The sequence below is a fragment of the Chamaea fasciata genome, unplaced genomic scaffold (genome assembly GCF_029207755.1).
Source record: "Chamaea fasciata isolate MVZ Bird 193981 ecotype frontalis unplaced genomic scaffold, bChaFas1.0.hap1 SCAF_3, whole genome shotgun sequence".
NCBI lineage: Eukaryota > Metazoa > Chordata > Aves > Passeriformes > Sylviidae > Chamaea > Chamaea fasciata.
In genome coordinates, this window is record NW_027094088.1 from 29,282,176 (window position 1) to 29,308,873 (window position 26,698).

General features: G+C 46.1%; 1 protein-coding gene across 6 annotated transcripts in view; it reads right to left on the reverse strand.

The window, feature by feature from the left end:
- Positions 1–26,246, reverse strand: part of LOC136286649 (uncharacterized) — a 105,883-nt gene extending 79,637 nt beyond the window's left edge. For 5 of the 6 annotated variants that reach the window (XM_066178454.1, XM_066178455.1, XM_066178453.1 and 2 more), the window contains exons 1-3: positions 25,644–26,246; positions 6,683–6,758; positions 4,935–5,419 (exon numbers count right to left, since the gene is read on the reverse strand). In XM_066178454.1, coding sequence (XP_066034551.1) covers positions 4,935–5,419; positions 6,683–6,758; positions 25,644–25,712 — 630 coding nt within the window. In that variant the 5' untranslated portion in view covers positions 25,713–26,246. The remainder of the gene's footprint in view (positions 1–4,934; positions 5,420–6,682; positions 6,759–25,643) is intronic. The other variant, XM_066178451.1, reaches the window with a different exon arrangement.
- Positions 26,247–26,698: the final 452 nt, after the last annotated feature.

The following is a 26,698-nucleotide window of genomic DNA, read 5'->3' on the forward strand; positions in this document are numbered from 1 at the left end:
TTCTTTACTACATTGCTTCAACAAGCCCACAGACAAAGAACTGCTATGGCCCAACTTCCCACACCTGAGAGACAAGTTCTGGTACTGGGCCCCTTAAGAACTGGTGTAAAGGCCCCTGAACTCCACTCAGTCACTCTGGAGAGTGAGGCCCAGGGCAGAGACTGTGCTGAAGCTACCACCACCAGCAGCAGTAGATTTTCTGGCACCCTCTCGCCACAGAGAGAAGCTCAGATGGGCAAACAGATGGTAACAATTCTCAGGAACTGAAAAGGCCTGGATTCAAATGGGAGGCCAAGAGGTGAAAAGGACTCATGAGCTCACACGTGGAAGCTATCTGGAAGCTATTTGTCAAGTCCTGGAGAGACAGGCAAGGGCAAAACCCAGCTGTGCTAAGGATATGGAAATCTCACCCTGGAGCCATTAGTAGCCCAAAGCCCAGACCCCAGTGCACCAGGGTCACACACTGGGTCCTTGGTCACGTGTGGTGAGTGCTGTTCTGCAGCCTCTGTGCAACCAGTATTGACTCAAAGTAAGTTTTCAGTGCTGATCACCCCACCAGTACTCAGTCCAACCAAAATGCCAGCATTGAAACATACAGCGGAAGGAAGATGGTCTTGATATTACACAGCTAAGCCCAAATCAGGACTCTCATCAGGCACTACATCCAGGCCACTCCAGTGTCAAGATGAAGATCCACTCATCTGTCATGCACTGAAACTAGTCACCCACCAAAGGGGGTGCAGAGCCTGCAATGAACAATTCAAATGTTAGCACGGGATGCATTTTTCTCTTCTCTGATAGCCTTTTTCATCCTCATTCAATAGCATCTCAGTGCATTTCAAAGAATGCACTAAGCCTCCAAAAGAAAATGGTATTGACACTGTAGAGGAAGCCAAATAAGGAGCAACTGAGATGACTTGGCTTGTTTAGCCTGAAGAAGAAGAGACTGAAAGGAGACCTCATTGCAGTCTAGAACTTCCTTCTAGCTTGAGGAAGGGAAGCAGAGGGGCAGGCACTGCTTCTCTTCTCTCTGGTGACCAGTGGCAGGACCCAAGGAAATGGCCTGAAGCTGTGCCAGGGGAGGTTTAGGTAGGATATAGGAAAAGTTTCTTCACCCAGAGCATAGTTAGGCACTCTAAGAGGCTCCCCAGGTTAATGGTCATGGCAGCAACCCTGCCCAAGTTCAAAAAGCGTTTGGACAACACTCTCAGGCACATGGTGTGATTCTTGGAGGAATCCTGTGCAGGGCCAGGAGTTGGTCTTGTGGTGCTTTCCAACTCAAGGTATTCTATGAATTTCTGATTCTGTCTATTCACACAAGCAGGCAAACCATGGCAGAAAGCTCTGAGCAAGTCATGAAACCTATTTAACCACTTTGCAGCATACCTGGAAATATACCCATGTAACCAAACTCTCTGCCTCGTACTTCAAAATTATGCTTTCTGTATCAGCCACCTACCCACACAAAGAATTTGGACTGCTTGCTGTACCACCCCAAAGCTGCTCTCCCTCCAAGAGATCTCTCTCCCTGCACATGCTATACGCTGACTTCACAAGCTTCTGTAAGGAAATTTCAAAGGTGCTCCTGGCAGTCTCACTGAATAGCACAGGAGGATCCTTTATTTCCCCTCTGTTTACACAACATGCCAAGACCAATTAGCCCCCTGGGAATGAGCTCAGCAGCTCCAAGAAGTCTTTGTGAGACTTCCTTATGCCTCAGGTGAACCTGGTGCCTTCACCTTGAACCAAAGGATGTTCCTGCTTCTCCTTGACCTTGTGCTCTCAGCATTGTCAAAAAAAGCCAGACATGCTAAAGTGGCAGCAGCCATGCAGGGTGGCAGCAGGCTTCATTAAACAGCAACTGGCTGGCAGCAGGGCCTGCATGCAACGATGTGTCTGTGCAGGGACCATGAGCAAGGGGTGCTGGGAGAGGGCACTCACTGCAGCAATGAGAGCGTCTGTCTGCACAGGCCCGGGCATTGCTGCCCAATTAAGGGAAAGAATAGAAGGCCTCTGAGCTCATTTTCTAGTCCTTTGGAGAACTGAAGAAAAGCCTGCATTGAAATATCCTCACTCAGCCTCAACAGGGAGACACTGGGTGGCCAGCTGAACAGCCAAGGTGGGAAATACATCTGCCAACTGTCCAAACTCATGTCTGGAACACAAAAAGGCTGAATTATTGTACCCTGTGAAGCTGGAAGGGCACAGCCTGGCATCTAATCAAAACAGGGCTTTTTAAACCTGCTCCTGGTACAGCCTTCCCTGCTGCAGGAGGCTGATCTGAAGGGCATGGATGATGGAGATTCCCATTTAGTCACAGGCTAAGAAAGGACAGCTATTCCCTAATTCCTTAAAAGCCCTCTGATTGCCCTCAACCCACTTGTCTGCCAAATTTGCTCCTCTTTTTTACCAAAGGTCACCAAATCACTGAAATACAGGGAGACATTTGGACAACACCTGCCACTGACCCATGGGAGGAAGCAAAATCTTCTTAAATATCCCAACACAGAGCCACTCTACACCACAACTCTGTGGACCAATATTCCGTCACCATCAAACATAAACAGAACTTGATGCAAAGCACCTGGCATCTCTTCATCCACCCTTGAGTTACCCATACCACATCACACCCCCGAAGTATCTTCTTATCTCATAACACACTTGCTTCAAGGCCCAAATTCATCTTGCCTGATACTCTTTGTCATCTGTCAGCTGCACAGAGCTGCAGGAATGGGAAGTAAGGCTCAGGGATAAGAGTGAAGGCCACATCTGCTGCTCAAAAACCATGTCTAGCTGATAAACTTTTCAGCTGTGTTCTCACAGGCAAGCACATGATAGCAAGGGTAAGAATCACAAAGCAAGAATGGCCTGAAATTCAGAGCCCAGATGAAGCCTGAGAGTAGCCTGGTTAATATTAACATTCCTCATATGCATTGTTTACCTGCCTAAGAAACACATGATGCCACACACCACCCAGGCAGTTAATGAGAGCCATTTTTGTTTGAAAATGGAAAGAGATCTAAAAACAAACACTCTGGTCGCATTTTATAAGTGGGGAATGGAGGTCCTGAATGATTTTCATAGGAGAAATAAATACAGGTAGCAAGCAAAGACTCATCATAAAACTTAAAGATGTTACTGGCTGAAAGTTAACCAACTAAAATTATAAAAATAGTACAAATTACCAAATACAATATTCAGGCTGCATGTCACTTTGCGTGTGTGTGTCATGTCATGTTGTGCCTTCAGTTCAGTTTCTTTCAAATTAAATCCACCAGCTGACCATCCTTTCTTTTTAACATGGACTCCACAACCACAGAATGTAATGACATCCACAGTAAAAATGTTATTTAAAAAACACACTGCCACCTCCACTCCAGATTTCAGCTTCTTTTGCAAAAACCTTTGCCACAATTAATCCAGAAGTACAGAGAGCAAATGGACAAGGAAAGCAAATTATTCTCACAAGGTTTCCCCCGGAAAAACCAACAGTTTGGAAACCTTGTTTAAATTAGCCCCTATCCTTCATCAATACAATCCTAAACATACTGTTGAAAGGAGCTTAAGGGAGAGCAGGCAGATGCAATGCCTGGGATCCAAATCAGAGAAATCACCTGGGCCAAAAGAAACATTTCCCCATTTACTCATGTGCATTCTGAAAAAATAGAAGGCTGGGCACAGGCTTAGCAGCTTTCTTCTTCTCTCATAAGGATGTGAGACTAATTAAAGTCTGTCAGTATCACTAGATTTGGGTGATGTGAAATGCAAGACTGGGCCTTTTGAATGTTCTGAGCAGAAACTTGGCTAGAAGGTTAAAAAAGGGGGTGAAAAAAACTACTGAAAACACAAGTTTCTGCATTATGTATTCATGGGATGTATGCTGCCAGCAGGACTGAGAAAAACCAACTATGTAATAGGGAAATAGAAATCTCACTTTTAGAGATCTTAGAAAATAAATACATAGTCGTTTCTTTTAGAGGGTCCTTCTTGTAGGCTCAAAGGAAATGTTGCAAGCAAGGTTAAAACTAGTACATCCAACCAACCAGAGGCAGCAAAATTCTTTCCTAATGAGAGGAAATTCAGAACTGAAAATAATTGTTTTTAACTTACTGCAATGTACCAGGGCCAGCAGATGTCTGCAGCTATCCTTTTAAACTGGCACTACACCAGTGCAAATAGAAAAACAAATAACGAAGAGATGTGAAAAACTAACTCTACAGCAAGGCCTTTTGAAAGAGAGGCGCCAGATGGGAGCTGCACAGGGCAGCCTGCCCCATTTCCCAGGCCCTGCAGAGACAAACATCTAGCATTTCCACACCTCAGTCCCAGGCCAAACTAAAGTCCTGCAAAATCAAGAGTAACTGTATCTAGAGCAAACTGTAAGCAGTTTGTAAAGTGTTAAGAAGAGAAAAAAGCACTTTTACATCACTATAAAACTCCTAGGAGACAAAGATCTAGGCCCAAGGAGGTCAACAAGTGTGGAAATTCCTATCATCATCAAGTCAACAGCCACTTTCACCAAAGGCTCTTGTTTAAACATCCCAAGCAATTAATTTTCTTTGGAGTAAGTGATGTAGGTCAGATCATGGAACAGTGGTAACCTGAAGAAAGCAAATGCCACTGATTTTGTTCCTGTGCCCTGCAATGAACTGGACAGTACAAGTGCTGCCTTCCTCATGGGGTACCAACCAACAACCCAGCTGTAGCAGGAGCAACCCAAGAAGCAGTGCGTTTACACCCCTCAGGAGGGGTATCTACACTTACCCAAATTTATCCTAGACAGAAGTACCCTGAACGTATGCCCCTGAAGACATGACCACAAGAAGCAACCCTGTGAATTTACTGACCCTTGCCTCAATAACCTTCTTCTGTCTTTGCTTACCACTCCTTTTTTTCAAGCAATGCTGCTTTCCTCACGTGAAGTTCTGTCTTACCTGCTGCATTTTTTCCAGGTCAAGGCTGGGCCTGCTGACCTTATCCCCATATCCTTGTCGATGTCTCTTACAAGGCATGACTTGCTCAAGGCCCGCCCCCACGCTTGTGAAGATTAAAGGTCCGGCGGCCGGGCTGCGCACCGGGGGCTGGAGTCTCTTGGGAGGGGAGGCACTGAACAGCACAGGGCTGGGGCTGGCGTGGAGGCCGTCACCCTGCTCTGCCGCGAAGGACATGGCGCACAGGTTCTTCACCTCCTCGTCGCTGGAGGAGGCGTTGCTGCCGTCGCTGCAGCAGGCCAGCCGGCTGACCTGCGACCACTTCCGCTTCTCCGCCGCAAACTCCCGGTTGATGCGCTCCAGCTCCTCTTCTGAGCTGTGGCGGTCAAGGCCGGCATGGAAGAGGGCCCGAACCTTGCAGCATTGGTTCTCCTGGTTCTGGAGCTGGTTGGTGGCCAGAGGAGTCAGCGTGCAATTCCGTCTTCTCTCTAGTGGGAGGAGAGTGAGAAGTGGCAGAGCAGATCTGTGTCCCACAGCCTAATAAAAGGGCCTGTTTTCTCCTGACCTGGTGTTGTCATCTCCTCCCAAGTAAACTTCAGAGCTGTTTCCCCACCTTTTCTTCCCCCAGCTGAATGCTTCCCTTTGGAAGTTTCCAGACCTTTGTTCAGACCAGACAGCTAGATGCTGCCCCTTTCAAACCGTCACCTGGAAGCCTATTTCCAGAGAAAAAACAAAGATCTGTCACCCACCTCACCTCCTCAAGGTGGAGAAGACATGGGCTTACAAATGTCTTCTGCAAATGGGCTAGGCACTTGCCTCTGGCCAAAAACTTAACTTCTAGTGACCAGCACTCAGGGCAGAAGAGTCAAGTAAGTTACGCTGTTCTAAGCATCACCTTTATGGCTCAAATAAATGAGATCTAGCTTCTGGAAATAAAAGTCCTCTATCACAAGACTTGTCACAGAAGAGAGTCTGTCTTCAGCCACAAGCTAAGCATGCTTTATCTCTTCTGCCGAGCACTTTCTATGCTAAGCAGACGGAACAGGGATTTGAATTCTAACAGGACATGTCCTGTTAGACAATTCCTGTGGGTCAGAAATTGAACTTCTGCTGCCTCTGCATAAGAATCCACTTGAACTTGGGCACAGGGCACTAATGGCAAACTTAACATAACTTAAGAGATGCATTTACTACAGATTTCACCTGCAGCTCTAAGCTACTTCATATCAAGTCCAAAACCAACAGCAGAGCACCTGTATCTTCTCTATCAAAGACTCTCACTAGATGCAAGAATAGGGCTGCACAATACCAGTCTAAAGAGGAAGGGAGAGAGATAATCAAGAAATGAGTCCAGAGGAATGAAGAAACCGAAGGTTAAAACTCAAAATAGCAAGGACGAGGAAACCCAGAACAAAGATGACAGAAGAGCAAAAGCATGGAATAGAAGATAAATTTTTAGTCCCAGCTCTGCTGCTGGCACAATTATGGACCATCTCTGCCCCACGTCTGCAGCCCTGGGACTTTAACACATGGTTATCAATGTCTATTTCTGGTGGTAAAAATGCAACTGCAGCATCTGATAACACCAGCCTCTCCCTGAGAGGTCCCAAATGCTTCAAAGGGGCCTGATTTAATGCATCTGATTGTGGTACACTGGGGACTGAGAAGGAGGCACTCGCAAGAGCACAAGTGAAAAGAAAAACTGACTTCAGCCGTAGTGTCCCAGGATCCTTCTATCTTCATCCCTTTACCTCTGTCGATCTGAGCAAGTTCCTGATTCTCTCCCTCAGAGTCATCGCTGTCCTCATCACTTGGGGGATAGGAGATCTAGGGGACAAGGAGAAAGAAAAGGCTTCATTGTGAACACTGAACATTGCCCTGCTGCTGCCCAAGCCACTGCCCCCACCCTCCCCCTCTCATATCCTGTAGGCATGCACCTAACTGCACACACCCAGCCATAGCACCTTCCTGTACACACATCCTCATCTCCCAACCCAAATATCCCAGGGTATCCTCTTGCTTTCAGCAACACAGAACACACAGCCTACTGCTGTTTCCACCACACTGCACTGCCAAGTCTTTCCCAAATACAATGAACATATCCTGCTTTTCACTTCCCAGACATGTAGCTTACAACCATCATGGCCTACCACATCCACATCACGTGGACAACTGAATCTCCAAAATCTCCACTGCCAAGATAAAGACACATCCTGTCAGCAGCACTCTCATCTTGCAAGGCACCCACAAATGGAAGTGGCACGTTAGCTTTAGCCATCCTGTGTATGTACCCACACTTCCCCTTTGAAGTTCACACACAATCCACCACAGAACAGACTTACCCTGCCTTCCTACAGGACAACCCTGAAGTATTTAATAGAAATAAAAGAAACATGATTTCACAGAAACACAGACAATACTGTTATGCTGTCCCCTCCAGGAGATAATTTACAGTACCGCTGAACACCTCTGAATGCTCCAAGAGTAACAACAATTCACGTGTTTTGTCAATATCAAGACTTTTCAGGAACATTTGCTCTGAGTCTGCCAATGGACTTCAGGTATTTACTCACTCAAAACATGTCTAACACTGAACAAACCTGGTAGCTGCCTCTTGAGAGGACTGAGAGATCTGAAACCAAGCTTTTATAGGTCAGATAGATCACACTGCTTCTGAATTTCCTACACAGAGGAAATCCTACCTACCTTGTTACTAAAGTGACTTTTGTTCAGCTGCATAGAGCCTACCTGGAAATTATTAGATCAAACCTCTGAGCTACACAGCTTAGTACGTGTCTCTGGCAGCAGCCAAAACCAAATGAGTCAAAGGAAAATGCAATACTTAAAAGAAACCTTTATAAGAAACAGTTCTGGAATAACATGATCATGGCAAGATGAACTTCATTATTCCTTACACCTTTGTATTCAGAATAACAAACATGGCCATCATTCCTAGCTGCCTCAAAATACTTGCTCACAACAGAATCCAGTGGCTATATGTTTCAAAAGGTTATGTGCTGTGTTTCCATTGTACTCACCTGATGTGCTGTGCTTGACTTTTATGGAAGAGGAGGCAAGCATGCAGCCATTACACTGATTTGGACCCATTTTACCTCCATTACCCTGGGGAGATGTCTTTGTAGTGTTTCAGCCACCCAGAGACACAAAAGAGCAGCTACACTGAACTAGGTGTCTATGAACGACACACTGCTGATGCAGAGAAGCAATAATAGTTGAGAAATTCTGATTGATACTGAATTTGACAGCTATTAAATCAACACACCTATTTTGTGACCATCCTCCAGGATTGTGTTTGGGGCTTTTTGTTCCCCCCAAAAGCATGTTGACACCTTTTTTCCCCCTCCTTCTTTAAAGCTACCTTTTGTCCTTCCGTATTTACACTGCCCTTTGAGAAATCAAAATATATTTTCCTTCCTTGCTAGTATTTAAACTCTGTTCTCAACTGTCAAAAGACGAATTGGGCAAGTCCGATCTCAGATTCATCCCCACTGTACATATTCCTGAAGTAAACGCAGGACGTTGTTTTTCCTTCTACAACTACAATTTTCTTGTATGTGTTCACACACATGCATCATTTAATAAAGGCAGCTGGCACTGAGGAACACTGCCAAACACAGAGACTTCCAGTTGTCCCTAGAGCAGGTATAATACCTTATTTGTACCATGGTAGTTCACAGAGGGGACAGCTGACACTGAGGTGCCATTGTGTAGCTGCTGCACAGACAGACAGAGGTCCTGTCTCCACTACAAAAGCTAAGGCTCCCATTCTAACTTGAGAGGTACTGACCTTAGTCTGTGGCTCATTCCCACATAAAAACCTTTCATTTGGACACGGCAGGGTTTTCAGTGAGGTTTAGCAGCTCTGCCTGGGAAACCCAGCAGCTTCAGTTTCTGTACAATGTGAATGTCAGTACATGGCATGGCACTGCTTCCACAAAAAAGCCAATGACATCTAGCACATGCAGGTCAAACAGCTACTGCACAATGTCACTGGCTTGAGATGCTTAAGATAGGAGATGGATTTGAGCCAGTGACTGACATTTGAAGGTCTTTGTCTACCGATCCTGTTTCCAAAATATTCACTTTTCCCTGTGCAAGTGCAATTTTGCCAGCCCTTGGCCTCATATGGGTAACTCTCCTCTACTGAACCCTCTCCAGTCCCTCAAGCAACCAATTCACTTGTGAGTTGTGTTAAATGCTTTGCTAGAGGCTTTCTTCATAGCACCTGAAAGAAAAATCTTTCCAACAAGAGACTCTAGCTTTCATGTCCCCCAACAGAGAACCAACATTCATAGTAGGTTAACCATTAATATTGCAGAGCCAAAATTTTTTTACCTGAAACTCCTTGCCACAATACCCCACACAGGCAAAGATTAATGGAAGATCAAAAAAAGGATTCTCTGTCTGGATAATAAGACTTTGCAAAAACTAAAGATCTGTGGAATCAAATACTAGTGCTCTGACTAGTTGGAGATAAATATTCTCTCCCTTGACTCTTCCCAGGCTTTAACGGTAACCTTTTCGTAAATATTCAAAAACATTTCACTAAACACAGCAGTACTGTCTTCAGGCCTCCACCTCCCTTGCACAGTCCCTGTCATATATTAGCCACAGATTTACTTTTGTCCAAGGCAGCACAGCCCCATTTTCCTCAGAAATTCAGAACTGTGGCACTGCTGTAGCAGAAAATTTGAAAACTCCATGTCAAAAGTCCCACCAGATCATGGCTTCATGCATAACACATCAAATGCAGAACCGTTTCAAGACTGAAAGACACCTCTTGGTATCACAAGAGTCCAAGTTCTTGCTCAAGCTGGAACAACTAGAAAAGTTGCCAAGACTGTGCTCAACACACTCTCTGCCTTAACATGCAAAATTGAAGAAAATAGAATAAAACCTTCAATTCACATAGATGTGTTAATGTTTACAAGCTTTGGCACAAAAGAAGCTAAAACCAAAGGACAGATGGCCATTCACCCTTCAGCCTTTCTTCAGTAAATGCATCAGAAGGCAGCCTCCTGTTGATGAGGATCTCAGTGTTACACCTGGGTGCTTCAGCTCTGGCACCTGACATGCCTTCAGTCAGGATAAGGAATCCTTCTGTGCCAGGCAGAAACAAACTAACTTTCCCATGCCTTTCATTTTTCATCTACCTCTACTAAGGAAATCTGGGTTGGTGTAAAATAACCAGATGGTATTTAAGGAAAATTTAAGAGTAAAGTTTACACTTTTGAAGGAGTTTTAACCTGCAAGACACTAGGACATACAAGAAAAAACTACTGCTGCTTGTCAATTAAGTAATAAACTGCAGCTGAAACTGCCCAGGTCCTAAAGAGTCACATCGCCCTCAAAGTCTAAAGCTCTGAAATGCATCAGACAATAAAAAATTCCCACTGTGTTAAAGTGCAGTTCCTCTTGGTTTGGCTTCCAGAAGAGAAATTATGCTGCTACCATACAATCAAAAGCAATGACATTAAGAATCATCTGTGAGTTTACAAAGGATAAGAAATCTCACTTCTGTGGCAGAATAAAACTCTCCCAACAGGCTTCACTTAAAGGCTGCATTGTCCTAAAAGCCCAAAACACCGACAGCATGGTTTGATGCAGTGGAGGTACATTCATGAGGAAGAGATAATACAAAGATACAACTGACCACAGGCAACCCCTTGTTCCCAGCTTAAATGAAGAACGCACACAGGCTGAAGGGCATCATTCCCGATCTCCCTCTGGGAGCAAGGGAGGGAAGGAAGGAGGGATTTTACCTTCAGGAAGGTGCTTTCCCTGGCAGAGGCCAATACTGCCTGTGCTGCACATATAAGGCTGTTTGTGGCACAGGCTTGTTCACTACAGGCCAACCACTCCAGGGAATCTCTGCAACTAAGTGAAGTCCCTTCCAAGAGCCCTGGAAAGAGACTTTGCTGAGTTGGTCTCACACCCTGGCTCCTGGCACAAAACCAGAGAGCAATGGATGAGCTCAGCAATGACTACTGGTATCTCTGTGATGGGGAACTGATTTCCATTTCTTCGGACTTCAGACTGGAGAAATGAAACCAGTACTCACCTCCCCCCTGCCACACTGCCTACAGAGCAGCTGCAACAGACATGGGCAACCTACAGCACAGGGCTCTGCTGCTGGCTCTTCTTTTGCTTGGCTTTAGGAAAAACATTTCAATAAATTTCCCCTAGTGTTATTTTTCCAGGTCAACAACTGGTGCAGTTGCCATGGGACACTGCCTGATCTTGAATGAGGGAGGTGCCATCCTGCCAATTATAAGAAACTCTAAATTAGAGGGAGCTGGAAAACAAGGCAGATGATGAGACACTGAAAGGCAGTTTTGAGCCATGGAACATTAGGAAGAAGGAAGGAATGAGTCAAGCAGACCTTCAAATTAACATGTAACTCCTTTCCCAAGATCTCCTTTAATTTTGAGAGATATTCAGTATCACAGGGAGAATTTATGCTAGTACTACAGGCTGGTTCTCTCCTCAAGGAAAGTTGCCGAGTTAAAGTTCAGTTCAATCTTCAGACATCCACAGGTGAGATGTGACTGACCAGGCTATATCTGGGGTTTACAGCTGGGGTCCTTCAACAGCTAAACTCTAAGCAAGAACCATCCTGGTTTGGAAAAGCTTTTCTAGAGTATTTTTTCCATGTTACTCTGTTCCTTTTTAATTTTCACAGTAGGTCTGCCTTCAAACTCTATTCCCCATTTCCTTGCACATGGCCACAGTTCAAACCCAGGGCTCATATCCCTTAAACATGGTCCTGCTTGACAGAGCAGCTGTCTGGGTAAATGAAAGCAGGGATGGGCCAGTGGCACACAGCACTCCCTGAGGCCCTTGTTTTCTAAGGCCTACCCATGCAAAGGACAGCAAAATTCCTCTTGCAGGAATGCCATCTTCTGCGTGGGCCTAGAGTGTATTAATTGTCAGTGGTTCCCTCAGATGTGAGGGAAGCAGAGAGTCACTCCATGTAGCCAAATCTGCAATGTTTTAACAGTACAGTCATTATTTCTGTTCAGTGTTTACCATTCTCATACACCGCCAAACATGGTGACTGGCAACTCTCAGGATGCAAGTGGTGGCAGTCATTAACCAAAGAACATGGAAATCAAGCTTCTACTCTGAGGAGCAATGACTGAGCTGCATTTCCAGAAGCATGGGCTTAAACTGGGTTACCCAGATCTTGCAAGGAAGGCACACGACTTAGAACAGTGAGGATGTGAGTGGTGCATGGGTGTGAAGAGGCACATGCTTGGTCCTCTTACCATTTAAAATCCTCTCCCTCATCCACCTGCACTCTCACAAATACATCCATGTGTTCTGACCATACTGTCTACAGCTTCAGGAAAGAATTTACACCTGTGGACAAATCTGACTACAACTAAAGCAGAGATACACTACCCTAGTGCTGGGGATCCTCATCTGCAAGTGGAGTAAACCAGAGGACTCTACACAGACAAATGCAGTGGGGCTGGCTTCAGCCCTGGAAAAGGGTTGTTGTTTTGACTGGTCAAAAAATGGTTCAGGCCAACACAACTGGCTCTCTGCACTCTCTCATCTGCCCCACATCAATTCTCTCTGCAGCAGTCAGAGTGTGCAAAACTCTTTACCAAAATCTTCCCCTGCTCTTCCCAGGGCTAAGCTGAGATGCTTTTGCAGGAGGAGACTAAAGATTAAAAAAACAGGGAGTTCACAAAATAAAAACCAACCAACCAAAAAACCCTAAAAAAACCCAGCAAGTTCCAATGCTTCACCATTAATCCAGAAAAGTATGTATACACCACCAGTGAAGCCTATGGTACCTGAACACTTGGAGTCCACAGGCATCAGAAACTAGATACCCCATGTTCCCCAGTCCCAGAGAAGTGAATACAGCTAATGCCTACAGTTGAGACTCCTATCCACCCTGGGTCTGCTCTCAGAAACTCTGGGCAAATATTGGTACAAGATTAAAAACACGACCATACTTTTAGATTCCACCCAAAATAGAAAAAAGTTCTTGCAAACAGACTAGAACAGACTCAGTTCTACCAACGGTATAGACAACCATATAGGGACACAAACTTCTCCTATCAGGCATCACACTTCTGTGACAGCAAAAGACACAAAAGGAATGGCATCACTTAAAAAATTAGTCTTTAAAAGGTCTCCTAGGCAAAAAACACCCAGACTCTGTTCCTTACCACCCAAAATACTCCAAACCTGAGAGAACCCCATTAAGTTTATTTATCCTCAAAGCCACTATGAGAACAAGAATCTCTCTGATTAAACATAGCAGCAGTCATGCTTGGAGTCATGGTTTCAATATTATAAATTTCACTTCTTAAAAATACAGATAAAACAAAGTCACTACAGCCCTCACTCAGCAGGTGATGGGTCTGGTAACAAAGGTGTTACCATGGAAATACAGTCTTAAATCCTTCCATTTCCTTCTTGACTTCCCAGACCACTGTGTTTCAAAGTAAGACCACTTCTGCAGCATGGGAGCCAAGGGAATGGTGCAGCTCCATGCTGTGATATGTATCACTCTTTCTGGTAGCAAGAATTTTTACAAGATTCTCAAACTATCCCTATGTTGTTAGCTTAAAAGGCTAGTTAAGGTTTATAGCTCTCACTACAAGTGACAGAAACCATCCATTCCTCCAACTCCACTTCTATCTGCATGTAAAGCTCACAGGTCTGCCACTTCCCACTAAGTGTCCCACAAATCTCCTACACTCCTCCCACGCTCAGTTCCCGCTCCCTACAGATACCCAGCACAGCCTGGCCTCAGGTGGCAGTCACCTGCATGTGACAGAACCACACTGAGCTTCTCAACAGCTGTTACTCTACTCATAGCTTTGCTGCTGCAGTAAAGAGAGCTATGGCCAATTCCTACCCAAGTTTCAAGGATTCTCATGGAGGCTGGCATTCACCCGTTAACTCTCTCATCCTATGAGGGAAGACAACACAGCTCACATGAGAACTAACAAAGAAAAAGGTGGCGAAGTGCTGGAAAGCACATATCAGAAAGCAGCAGCAACACAGTTGTGATGCAAAGAGATCCCTTTGCAAAGGAGGTCAACTCCCCTGACAGCTCCCAGCTTGGAGCCCTGGCACATGCCTGGCTCACACCCCGCAGGAGCAGTGTTATTCAGCAGTGTTGACAGCACAAAGCATAGCAATCCAGAAAGACAAAAAAGACCCCAAAGGATTAAAGACCTTCTTTACAGGGCCCCATCCACGCTGCAGTTAGAAACGGTGACTTAGCTCCATGTGTAATTTACAGCCCATTTGCTGCTAAAGCTCAGCTCCAAATGGATTAAAAGCAACACTATTTATCAGAGGCTGAAAAAAAGCAACACTATTTAGCAGAGGCTTCCCCTCAGACGTAAGAGGAAGACAGTACAAGGGACACCTAGAACTCGAGAGGCACCTATAATAGCTGATCTTGACTGTAATGCATTTACTCAGGGAGGGAGGATGGGAGCCGGCTGCTCACACCAGTGCCAACCATTCCTGCCGTGGCCACGGGGATTTAAATACACCCCTCCCGACCCCCACCCCACCCCCCGGCCTAGCTCAGTGACTACATTGCTGTGATGGGAAAAGGTTTCTTTGCACAGGCCAGCTTCTCAGGCAGTTTACAGCAACTCCTCAGCACTCCATGAGCCTCCTCAACCAGGGAAGCACGGCCGACAGCAGCTGGCATAAACAACACATCTGGTAACACTTTTTCCATTCCCTACTCAAAAGGCTCAGAGGGCAACTGCCTTTGCCCTGAGATCCTTCCTTAGCTGAGGAGAAGCTGCTTGTGTTGGGAGACCTCACTCGACACTCACCTCTGCTCAGCCATAAGGAACTACATTAGCCACATTTGCAAACACAAGGAACAATGCCTTCCAGTCAGGCTGGAAAATGCATTTGGAGCACATGAGACATTTCAGGCTTCTCCTCCCCTCAAAATCTCACATTAACCCTTCTGAGTTAAAGCAGATGAGAGCTCTTTCATCTCTATGGATTTACACCAAACTTGTGTTTTATCAGAGAGCAAACCAGTACAATAATCCTTTCAGATCAGGTCTTTGATCCGTCTAGTCAGGCACCTTCAATGTAAGAGTTAGGAACATGTCATAACTTGCAATATAATATCTCTCACTGCACCAGATCCTTTCCTGGTAAATATTTTGTGATTCCAAGTGGTTCCTAGATGGGAAAATCTGACACATGGGTTGTCAGATCATCCCACAAATGGAGGGATGGCCTAGAAATGAGTGCACAAAGACAGAATTTGAATATTCACTCTCTTCTCCAATATACGACACAGTAGGCACAAAATTAAATTAGTATGAGGTAGGTCCTAAACAAATAACAGGTGACCATTTGGCAGTGCGTAGCTAAGGTGTGAAATACTTTACCACAGGATGTTCTGGACGTAAACACCCTACACAAATTTGGTGGTGTAAAATGAACAAGTTTAGGTAAAAGAAACTTACTGGGTTACTAATGCAGGAGGATCGGATACTGGGAAAACTATAGGTCTAACATGGGATGGATGCTCCTAAACCCCACTCATGGAAGCAGGACACAGAGCACCATGCACTTACCCGCAATGTCACAACGTAAGGGGGATGCACAGAGCAAAGCATGACTGCTCCTTCAGGTCCAACCGACCCCAACACAGAGTGCTGCTGAGACAGTGTCCAAGCACCAAACACTAAATTAGCATCCGCACATATCAGTTCAGGGGCAAGATGGGAAAAGCTGCATTGCACCGCAGCCCTCTGCAAAATACCATTGAGGGGTTTCCCAAAAGTGTTTGGTTCTGTCCAAGCCAGAACAAAAAGGGTTCTCTGGGAATAAAAGGGGTTCTCTGAGAACAAAAAGCTATATAATGTCACTGGCTTGAGATGCTTAGGACAGGAGATGGATTTGAGACAAAGACTGACATTTGAAGGTCTTTGTGTCTACCATCCTCAGTTTCCAGAATATTCACTCTTCCCTGTGCTGATTAACTGTGCTCGGAGAACCCTTTTTGTTCTGAAGCTGCTGATTTTTCAAGCCTCTAAATTATTTTAGTTTATATGCTTCACACCAAATACCTCTGTTCTTCCCTCTTAATTAGCCTTTGGCCATAGAACTTTATTCCCTTGGAATAACCAACTCATAGGAATAAAGAAAATTTATATTTTAAAAAAAAGGAATCTTACACAAGAATAGTCTGGCTGCAGACGACTGTCTCGAACAACCACTTGGCTTTGTGTGTAATAACTAGGTGACGGGATATGGAAGGATTATTTTATATTTTTCCAGCTTACATCCAGACACTCTCTCAGCAAACTGGAGAACCTAGCTGCCTGTCTGGCACCTTTCCTTAAGATGGGAAATTCCCCATTCAACCAAAGGAAATTTTATTCTCATCTTATGCCCATATAGAGCTTGGCAGACTGTCATACAAAGAAGTAAGGACCTCAGTTAAATAAAAACCAGCAAGCATCATGGAAACAATGTGACCTCGTTAGGAAGGAGTAAGACAAGACAGAAGGCTGAATAAAACAGGCGTGAAGGGATAGGATCTTTGTGCTATCAGCAACTCAAATTGTGTGATCTCCTGGCTCAAAACCAGGTTTGTAGCCCAGACAAATCAATTAATCAGCTACCAAGCAATAGTTTGGTCCCTAGATATATCAGAAACCAAGGCCTGCCTATTCTCGTTGTGGAAATTTATGAATATTGAGGTATTTGGACATCTCACAAAACCCAGGCATCTCCCATCCTTTCATAAATCTAAATTTAGATAAGGACCATTTACCTTGAAGTCAGGCAACAAACCTCAGGTGAACCTATCCATGAAATGGGTGACATGACTAACAAAAGCCTCCTCTGGAGACCTAAACTCAGGCATTGGTTTCCTTTTCCTCCTCAGAAAGCATTTAAAGCCCTAAACTCATAGTTCTTCTCATATGGCCTGATGCTGGAATTAGGATGGAGACTATGAACCCAGGTAAAGTCACAGGGACCTTTTCTCAGGTGTGTTTGCTGGGTACAAAGACCCACCAACCCAGTCATGCTGTTTGAGTAAGGCAACCCACAACCTACCAGTCTGCCATGCCTTAGGGAAACCTCCCCAGGTTTCACCACAGCTCCTCGCTCACAACACTCATCTGAAGGGTTCATATGCCAGTGGAGCACAGATCTCAATCTCTTCCAAGCCTCACAGCTCAAGCCTTGGCAAATTGAAGTTCTCTGCAGCAGGCTTAGCCTGGATGATGAGCAGCCTGGAGAAAAGTGCCTGAGCTAGGAGAGGGCTGGAAACAAAGAAACAAGGGGCTGGTCCACACCAGCTGCTTTATAAAACACTCACAGAATCATCTTTGGGCTTTTAGCCCCTGCCACCCTTAGATGACATTCTGCTGTGCTAACACAGAATAGCTAGAAAGAACCAGGATTTGGATTACTACACATGCAGCCATGTGGCAGCTTTGGTGCAAATCTACCAAGCAAGATATTTTCTTAGATACAAGTCTAACAGGAAGTTTCCATAAGCATCCATGGTATTTCACCCTCCATGAAGTCATCAAGGATGGACCAGAGAACTAATTATGTGAGCTCTTCACAAGGGTGCTCTCTTGTGACATTCCCATTCTGCTAGAGCTTCTCAATGGGACAACAACAAAAGTTCACCTGGCTGGGCACTTGGCATGCTGCAGTGATTACAAAGGGGATTGAAGAAAAAAAAAAAAAAGAAGAACAACAAAAAAACCCTACTCACCATGTAAGATCTGCTCCCGCTGCCTCAGCCAGCTCCTGAGATGCCCCAGCCTAAAAATGCCTGTCCTACAAGAACTGAACAATCCAGTGTGACACGTAGACTGAGGTACATATGGACGCCAGGTCTGTGTCCAAACAGACCAGCCCATGGCAGAGAGACTGTTATAATGAGCACAAAAAGCAAGACCATAGCAAGAGAGGAAAGAAATGCCTAGAGACACCCTGAGCTGACCACCTCCAAGAAGCGACCATGCCAATCCAAAAGAAACCTTCTTTGCACTGTGCTTCACGTGCTTGCTGCACCCCCACAGCATGGGCAGCCCTGTGCCCAGACTGGCATGGAGACATCTCTGCATAGATCACTCCTAGGTCCTTCACATCCACTCTCAGGCTTGGGTCACAGCAGAGTTCGCTGCACAGGGAATGCTTTCAGTGCAGATAAAGGTCACAACTAATTGGCTTTTCTCTAAATCCTTGCCTGGGTGTTCCCGCTGAGTACTTGTGGGTGGTGCGGGTGCCTTTTCACAAACAGCTCAGCCGGCTGACTGCTGATCACCGGCGGCAGGAGGACAAACAGGCGCTGCCCACGGCCACGTACAGCAGCTCCTGCGGCAGAACACGGCCGAGCACACACATACCTGGGATGCTGGTTGCTAGGAAGCGCTGGATCACCCGGCAACCTGAATCCCACTCAACAGGAGAACAGGGGCTACAGATAAAGGCACGGGGGTGGGAGGGGTTGGCGCTGCCTACAATGTGTGTGGGAGCGTTATCTCCCACTGAAAAGGGAATCCAGCCCTCGGTTCCAATCCTGAGGAATCCAAACAACACTGCTGTGACCCCAGGCATGCTCCAGGAACAGCCAGGGAAGCTGGCCAGGCTGACACATTACAGCAGAGCGATGCCCTGCCCACCCACCACTCCACAGAACTCTTCTAAGCAGATGCAAGCCTTGCTTTTTACTATAAAAAAACGTGAACCCACTTTTTTTGTGAAAGCCATATAATTAAAATAAATAATGACCTGGTTCTGCTTTCTATTTTCACCTCAAATATGAGCTCTTTTCGTGCTCAGGAAGACATTCAGCGTCCCAGACAGTGCAACAAATTTGGAACGCGTAGGACAATGCATGACAGCAGGAAATGAAGAACTGCACTATTCAGCAAAGAAAAATAATCAGTTTTCACTGAAATCCCAAAGTTAAATACATAGCACTGACTTTTCAGAATTTAGTTTCTCATTTGAATAAAACCCGAGAATTGGGAAATACAAGAAAAAGTAATGAGATTTCTTTGTGCCTTTGGGAGGTGGACTTCTTTTTAAGCTCGTCCATAGTTTCCAATCAGTCCTAAAGGCCAGCTGAGAGAATGTCTCAACAAACTGCGCTAATGTCAATGAATATCCCATCATGCTGTCCTTGCAGTATCTGCATTTTGTCTGAACTACCACTCTTTGGAATTAAGTCATTACCAACCCTTAAAGATTCAAACCTTCGAAGCCAAGTAGAAAGAATCACAAACCTATAATGCCTTAGGCAGCAGTCTCAAAAACCTAAGGCTTAAAGTGGCTGGGATTGCCTGTTCTATTCTTTGCCTTAGCTAAGTATCTATCGCAGCATTTCTAACCCACTACCATACATATTTTCAGTCCAAATTATCACAAGCCTAACTTCAGGCATATTCATAGATACTCTAAAAGTCAAATTTGTACTTACACACTTAGATTCACGTGTTTGTGTCTTTCCTCTGATTATGGCAAACCAGAAGCATCTAATGTAACCAGCTGATGTAACAGGAAGAAAAGCAAAGTTGCAATGTAAAACAGAGTCCACCAGCTCTAGAAGAAATGAACCTGTTTGGTGGCATCTGCTGAAAAATCCACAAAGGAGAGAAAACTTGCTTACACCACAGCAGATAAAGATAAGTTTTCCCTGTGCCAAGCTGAAGACCTGTGACACATGACAAGCAATTGCCCAGAGAGAGGCAGAAGTCAGTCTGTCCTCATTCATAGTAAAACTGAGCACTTATGCAGATCTTTGAAAGCATACCCACTGTATGAATATTATTGATGCACAATAATAATGAATTATTATTGTGCATCAATAATAATGCTACTCCACTTTTTTTTTTTTTTTTTTTTTTTTTTTTTTTTTTTTTTTTTTTTTTTTGTCTAAGGAGGAACAAAAAAAAAAAAAAAAAAAAAAACAACCCCAAACAAACAAAAACTAATGCTCCCGGCTCTACAGAGTAACAAGCTACTTCAGGGACAGTGACTGCAGGAGTCACTGCCTGCAAGCTTGAGGTTCACTTTGCGCAGCCAGCTGAATCCCCTTCATACAGGAAGGATGAAGATGATTCCCAGTTGCCTGTCCGAGCTGGCCATGGCCGGCCAGACCAGAGTCTCATAGCTGATTCCAGATACAGATGGAAGTAGAACATAAATGAGATGGCTTTCTGGCCCCCAGTGCTGTGTATGCACATACATAAGCTGCAAGGGTACATGAAGAGAACTGGCAGAATGGCTTTGTTAGCACCTAGCACACAATTCCCTTAAGCAAGTATAAGGCCAAAGTTATGTAGAAGAGAAAGGCAGTTCTCTGTCACCAGAACACTCAGAAATAACTTTGTATCACTGATCGACATTAAGGAAGTGACAAACATGTCTGTATTATCTCTGTCCAACACCAAAGTGAATATGCCAAGTACATAAGTAATTTAACAACTTTTGTGGATTAGAACATCAGTTGTATCACCTCCAAAGTTGTTTGTGTCAACAGCAAAGTTGGAATGAAATCACAACCTTTAAAGTGCTCCGTTTTCTTAAGCTGCATGTTCCAGCCAGTTAATTTTTTAACACACCACAATCCAACTGTTTCATTCTGATAACACCTAGGGCCACTAATTAAGGGCTTAGTTTGACTGGCAATGCACAGACTTGTTCCAGCCAGATGCTCCCTGCCCGAAGGAGCTTGCTTGCGAGCAAAGCTCAGAAAACAGACACCCACGCTTTAGCCACTACATAAATAGCAAGGCCCCCAAGAGTTAAAGAGAAACTTGGAAGAAACATTTGTGTGAGAAACCCCTATCCCAAATTGTGAGGAAGAATAAGACACCTGATTTGCAGACAGCTCACAGAGTTGGTTAGAGAACACTTCTAGGGGCTCAATATCAGTACTCCATCACAAACCCACATGCAAGCCCAAGACATGCATTTTAAAAGCTCCTTGATCAGCCTGACTTAATAGCTCACAAAGTGCTTCCCAGGGCTACAAGTCTAAAACTACAAAAGAAAATAATAAAAAAACTGTACTAGACTGTAATACTGGACAACTAACACACAAAAAAAATCAGGCCTTGAGTTACAGGCCCCTCTCACTTTACTGGTTTGAAGCATTTCACAACGATGTGGGACACTTCCCTGATCTCACTTTTTTCCTCTTGTCTCAACTGCTCTGAACAGACCCAGCAGCCAACCATTATCAAAGATGATCCCTAAGCTGTAAAGTCAGATCCACTTCTGGCTCAAAAGCAGCCAAAAGGGTTCTTGAATCTGGCCTAATCTCTAGGAAATAACACCAGAGCACTGAAGCCAGAGGTAGACCAAAGACTAAGGCACCAGGTAATGCCCTCTCCTTGCTTGGGTTTAGCCACAGAAGCTGAAGGTCAAAGAGCTGAAGCTCTTAAGCTAACAGGCCATGCTAAGAACTACAAGAGCTCAGGAGTGGACATGTTGCCCCTGCTACAGGGGCACAAGGATCCAATGGAAAGATACCTAGGAACACTTGACATCCACAAGTCCACAGGCTCTGATGAGATGCTTCCACAAATGTTGAGAAAGCTGGCAAATACCATAGCTAGGCCATTCACAATTATCTTTGAAAGGTCGTGGCAATCAGGAGAGGCACCTGAGAACTGGAAAAAAGCAAGTATTATCCCCGACTTCAAAAAAAGGCAAGAATTAGAAGTCAGGGAACTACCAGCCAGTCTGTCTTGCCTCAATTCCTAGATATGTGATGGAATGCCTCATTCTGGAGGCCATGTCTATCCACATGGATGACAAGGAAAAGTGAGCATGAATCTGCCAATGTCATGCTTCTCACACCCAATTGCCTTCTGCAATGAAACAGCCACCTGGTATTGTCTACACTGACTTCAGCAAGACTTTCAACACTGTCTCTCACAACATCCTCATAGGTAAACTCAGGAAGTGTGGACTGGATGAGTGGACAGTGAGGTGGAATGAGAACTGACTGATGGTCATAATCAGTGGCACACAGTCTGGCTGAAGGGCTGTCATTAGTGGTATCCCCCAAGGTTCAATACTGGGCCCGATATTAACTCATTTGTCAATGACTTGGATGAAGGGGCAGATGCCTCCTCAGCAAGTTCACTGATGACACAAATCTGGGAGGAGTGGCTGTGCAGCCCTTCAGAAGGACAGGTTGGAGAGATGGGCACAGAGGAACCTTCTGAAATTCAACAAAAGTAAGTGCAGGGTCCCTGCACCTCAGGAAGAATAACCCCATGGACAGCACAGGCTCAAATGCTGCAAAGGAGTTCTGCAGAAAAGGACTTGGAGGTCCTTGTGGACAACAAGCCATCCATGAGCCAGCAATGTTTCCTGTGGCCAAGGAGGCCGGTGCTATCCTGGGGGGCATTAGGAAGAGCTCTGCCAGCAGGCTGAGGGAGGTGATCCCGCCCCTCTACTCAGCCCTGGTGAGGCCACATCTGGAGTTCTCTGTCCAGTTCTGGGCTCCTCAAAACAAGAGGGATGTGGAGATCCTGAGTGGGTCCAGTGGAGGGTAACAAAGATGATTAAGGGACTGGAGCATCACTGTTACCAGGAAAGGCTGAGGGAGCTGGGCCTGGTCCATCTCAACAATGTGTATAAATACCTAAAGAGGGTGAGTCAAGAAGAAGGGGCCAGGCTCTTCTCTCAGGCTCAGGTGCCGAGCAATAGGACAAGGGGCAACAGGCAGGAACACATGCACAGGAAGTTCCACCTGAACACAAGGAAGAACTTCTTTACTGTGTGGGTGACCAAGCCCAGAGAGGGTGTGGAGTCCCTCACTGGAGATATTCAAGAACTGCCTGGACACAATCCTGTGCATGTGCTCTAGCATGACCCTGCTTGAGCAGGGAGGCTGGAACAGATGATCCACTGTGAGCCCTTCCAACCTTATCCATTCTGGGATTCTGTGAAGCACGGTCAGCTGTCTTCCAAGGCAAGGCACTCAAATTTGAACCCTAACTATCACACTTGACAGCTCAGCCAACCTTATCAGAAACTGCTGGCTGAGCAGGCTAACCCAACTTCAGATGAAGTGTCAGTCAGTCCCTCCCTTCCCACCATGGTGACTTCTGGTGAAAGGGAAATAAAGGGACACTTTCAGAGAGACACCAGCACATCTCTTGAGTCAGAGTTCTCTGAGTGGCCCTATATGTCAACCTGAAGTTGCCTGAAGACCAGCTTTAGAATGGAAAAAGAGATGTCCATTACATCAACACCCAAAGCTTGCATATTTTGTGGTTTCACTTACAGAAGGCCATGGCATCCTCTCCGCTTCTCCTAGTGGGGAAAGACTAGGAGGACCTATCACAGCCACACTAAACCAATTTGGGACACATTATACAAAAATAAAACCTTTACAGTGGGCAGAAATGTCATCCTGAAAAGATTCCCAAAGCTTGGATGCCAATCCAAGGTTGGTCAAATCTTCCACATTTGTAAAATTGAGTTGACAGTTTACCCAAGGACAGTCTCCTGGGACTTTGGCTAATTTCAATATAGTTGTAAGCTGGAAGCACAACAGCATCTTCCTTTTCCTTGAATTTGGGAACTTCTCAAAAAGGTCATAAAGTACTAAAGCAAGTGGGTAATGAAGGAGAAGAACAGCTAAACACACTATTATTAAAGCTCTTTCTGAGCACTTGGTTTGGATGGTGAATGTAGATCAATTCTTACTCTATCCAAACTTGATGCTCCTTCTCTACTTACAGGGCTACAGACCTGATTCTGTGCTCTCACCTAACTTTTCACTAGGTTTCAATGACAGCACACTGGACCTTTTAAATAATGCATATACCATGCAAGCCAGAATACATACAGACCTGCATAGACACAGACCAAGACCAAGAAGACCAAAGTCTGGTCAGTGCCTGGCAGCCCCACATCATGAGGGGAGCACTAGAGCAAAATGGTACAGAACACTTGGCCTTGACACAGGGCCATGCACAGCACAGCCACCAGAAGCTTCCACACTGCTCACCCCCTGTGACACCTACCCAGGGTCCATACCTGAAAGCAGCTCTAGTCCAACACCTAAGACAGAGCACTGCACACTCCATTAAGCAATTAGTATGCTGCTGCAAGGCTCAACCAAGACTAGGCAGCTGCACATGGTCCCCAAAGGCCTACAAAACAGATTTAAACACAGAGTTTGCAAGTCTGGCTTTCTGCCCATACACATGTGTACCAGTCATTGTAGCACTCCCCACTGCAGGCTGTAAAGACAGCTCTGATGGGCTATGCATTATTAGCTTTGCAAGCAAGGAACAGTGCAAGCTTAACTTTCTCCACCGAGCCTGCAAAAATGCAGACCACCTGTCTGCAGCACAAAACCTTGGCACTAACATGAACAAAATGGCTGCAGATGCCCACTCATGCACATTTTCCTGCATGCCTCCAAGCATCCTGAAGGCTGCATCTACCTCTGAGAGCTCCTTCCAAAGATTCTCACGGTTTCACAACCTGAGGCTCCAAGAGACAAACAATAAAGCTAAAGGAGGAGATTGCAGCCATAAGGCCCAGAAACAGTGTTAAAAAAAGCCCTCATTGCCTCCGCAGATACTCTGCACTGAATCAATCCACTACAACCTAAAGCACTGCCTTTATTTTACTTCCAAAAATGAAATCTAACCCCGCCTCCCCTGAGAGCCACAGAATGTGCAATCCCCAGAGGAAGAAGTACAACAAACTTTGTTAGAAACAGTGCTGATGTTTCATCAAAGTTGCCATCAGCCTGTCCAGAGTGGCTGCGCAGAAGTGCAGCCACACGGCAATGAGCCTCTGTGTAACACATACAAAAGACTCCACTAGAGTCTGGTATACGGATCCCCAGCCCCCAACTCAGGCAACGAGGGCTGCTACTTTTCCCAGATCCCTTCTTTTATTTGGGGCCAGGTGCTACACTTCCCGCCGTACTGGTGCCAATCCAGAGTAACTCTGCTGATTTCAGGGGGTATCCCTTGGTTCACAACAATTTTGCCAAATCAGGATCTGGTATTTTCTTCTCATTCATCATGGCTCCATTTTTATCCCGTGGTATATGGCTCAAAAATTCCTCTTTATATTTGGCAGGAAGGGCTTAGACTGTTGTTATCCTGAATCTGTGGTCCTCAGTTTTATTTTAGACATTAAAAAAGGATGTAAGAAGAATCTGTAAAGCCATGGGTCAATGCAATGACCCAGCCTGCAAACTTCAGCCCAGATTCTGGCCTTCAGGACCAAAAGAGAGAAATGCAAATAACGAGCTGAACGGCATTTTAGGTAAAATCATGTTAGTACAGCACCTAGGGCAATGGGGTTCTAGCCTGGAAAGGGCTGGGGGGCCACAGATTGCACACGTACTAGGCAAATGCCTACACAGTTAAACGTGAATCCCATCAAAAGGAAAACATTCTAAAGAACAGACAGATACATCTGTCTTTGTACACCTTTCTGTACTATCTGAATTGTGCAGGGTAATTCTGAGTGCAAAGGAACGAGACTTTAAGGAACAGGAATACAGCCTAGGCCAGTTCCTCCTGAGCACACTGGCCGAGAGGAAACTGACCCAGCATAATAAACACTGCAAGTTTCCAGCTTCTCAAGGCCCTCTTAGTAGTTACCTGCAGGGGACAAAAAACAACGGAGACAAAGCCGGCTTAGAATTCTTACCTTTAGCTGGAAAGGTTGAATTTCGTTCAAACTCTGGTTCCTGAGCTTTTTGGTGAGGATCTTCAGCATGGTACAAATCCGAGGGGCCAAGAAAGGGTTAAGCACACACACACGCTCGCATCTGCATCCGCGGCGCCGCTGCCGCTACGCTCGGCGGAGCTGCGCGGAGCTCGCATGCAGCACCCCAGGTACGCGGCGGCGGGGCACGGCCCCGCACAGCCGCTCCCGGCTGTGCCCCGCTCCCTCCGCCACCGCAGCCCGTCCTACAGCCCTCCGCGCCAGCAGGCACAGGGAATCCCTCTCCAAAGCCTACAGAAAAAAAAACTGAGCACCAAACTTCCTCTGCCTTCCACCCCCTCCCCAGTTACGCTTCAGAAAGGAGGGAGGTACCAGCTGGCAGCGTGCTGCAGGGGACAAGAGACACTCGGCGCAGAGCGCTCACTGCGGGACGGCAGAGCTCCCTGGGCCAGGCGCCGGGCTCCGCTCATGGCAGCGCTCCGGCCCGGTCAGCCCCAGGCGAGCATTGGGCATTGGGCACCGAGCCCCGCTGCTGCCGCCGGCCGCCGCCAACCGGGGGACCCTCCGGCACCGCCGCCACGGGAAAACTTGTACCGAGCGGCGCGGCAGCCGCGGCGCACATTGGCCCGACGGGGCGGGACGGGGCGGATCGGGGCGGGACGGGGCGGGGACTCGGCTTAAAGGGTCACCGGCCCTTCCCGGCCGCCGGCGTTCCTCGAGTCCCCGATGTGGGCGGGCTCTGCTCGGGATGTAGCGGACTGGTAGCTGCCTCTGCGCTACCGCATCCTGGCTCGCAGCCCGCTTGGTCCAGAGATCCCAAAACGGGATGCCGTGACCTGTCTGTCGTGTCCTCCTATTCAGAGCACAGATCCACAGGGAGGGCTCGTGGGTCCTGTCTCGATCCTTCGAGCCACCCCGGGAACTTGCACGGGGCCCGCAGCAGCAGGGAAGCTCCCCACAGCCTTTCCCCACAGAACTGCCGGCGCGGGGCCGAGCTAGCAGCAGCTCCTGCTGCACCAGCTATCCTCGGGCACAAG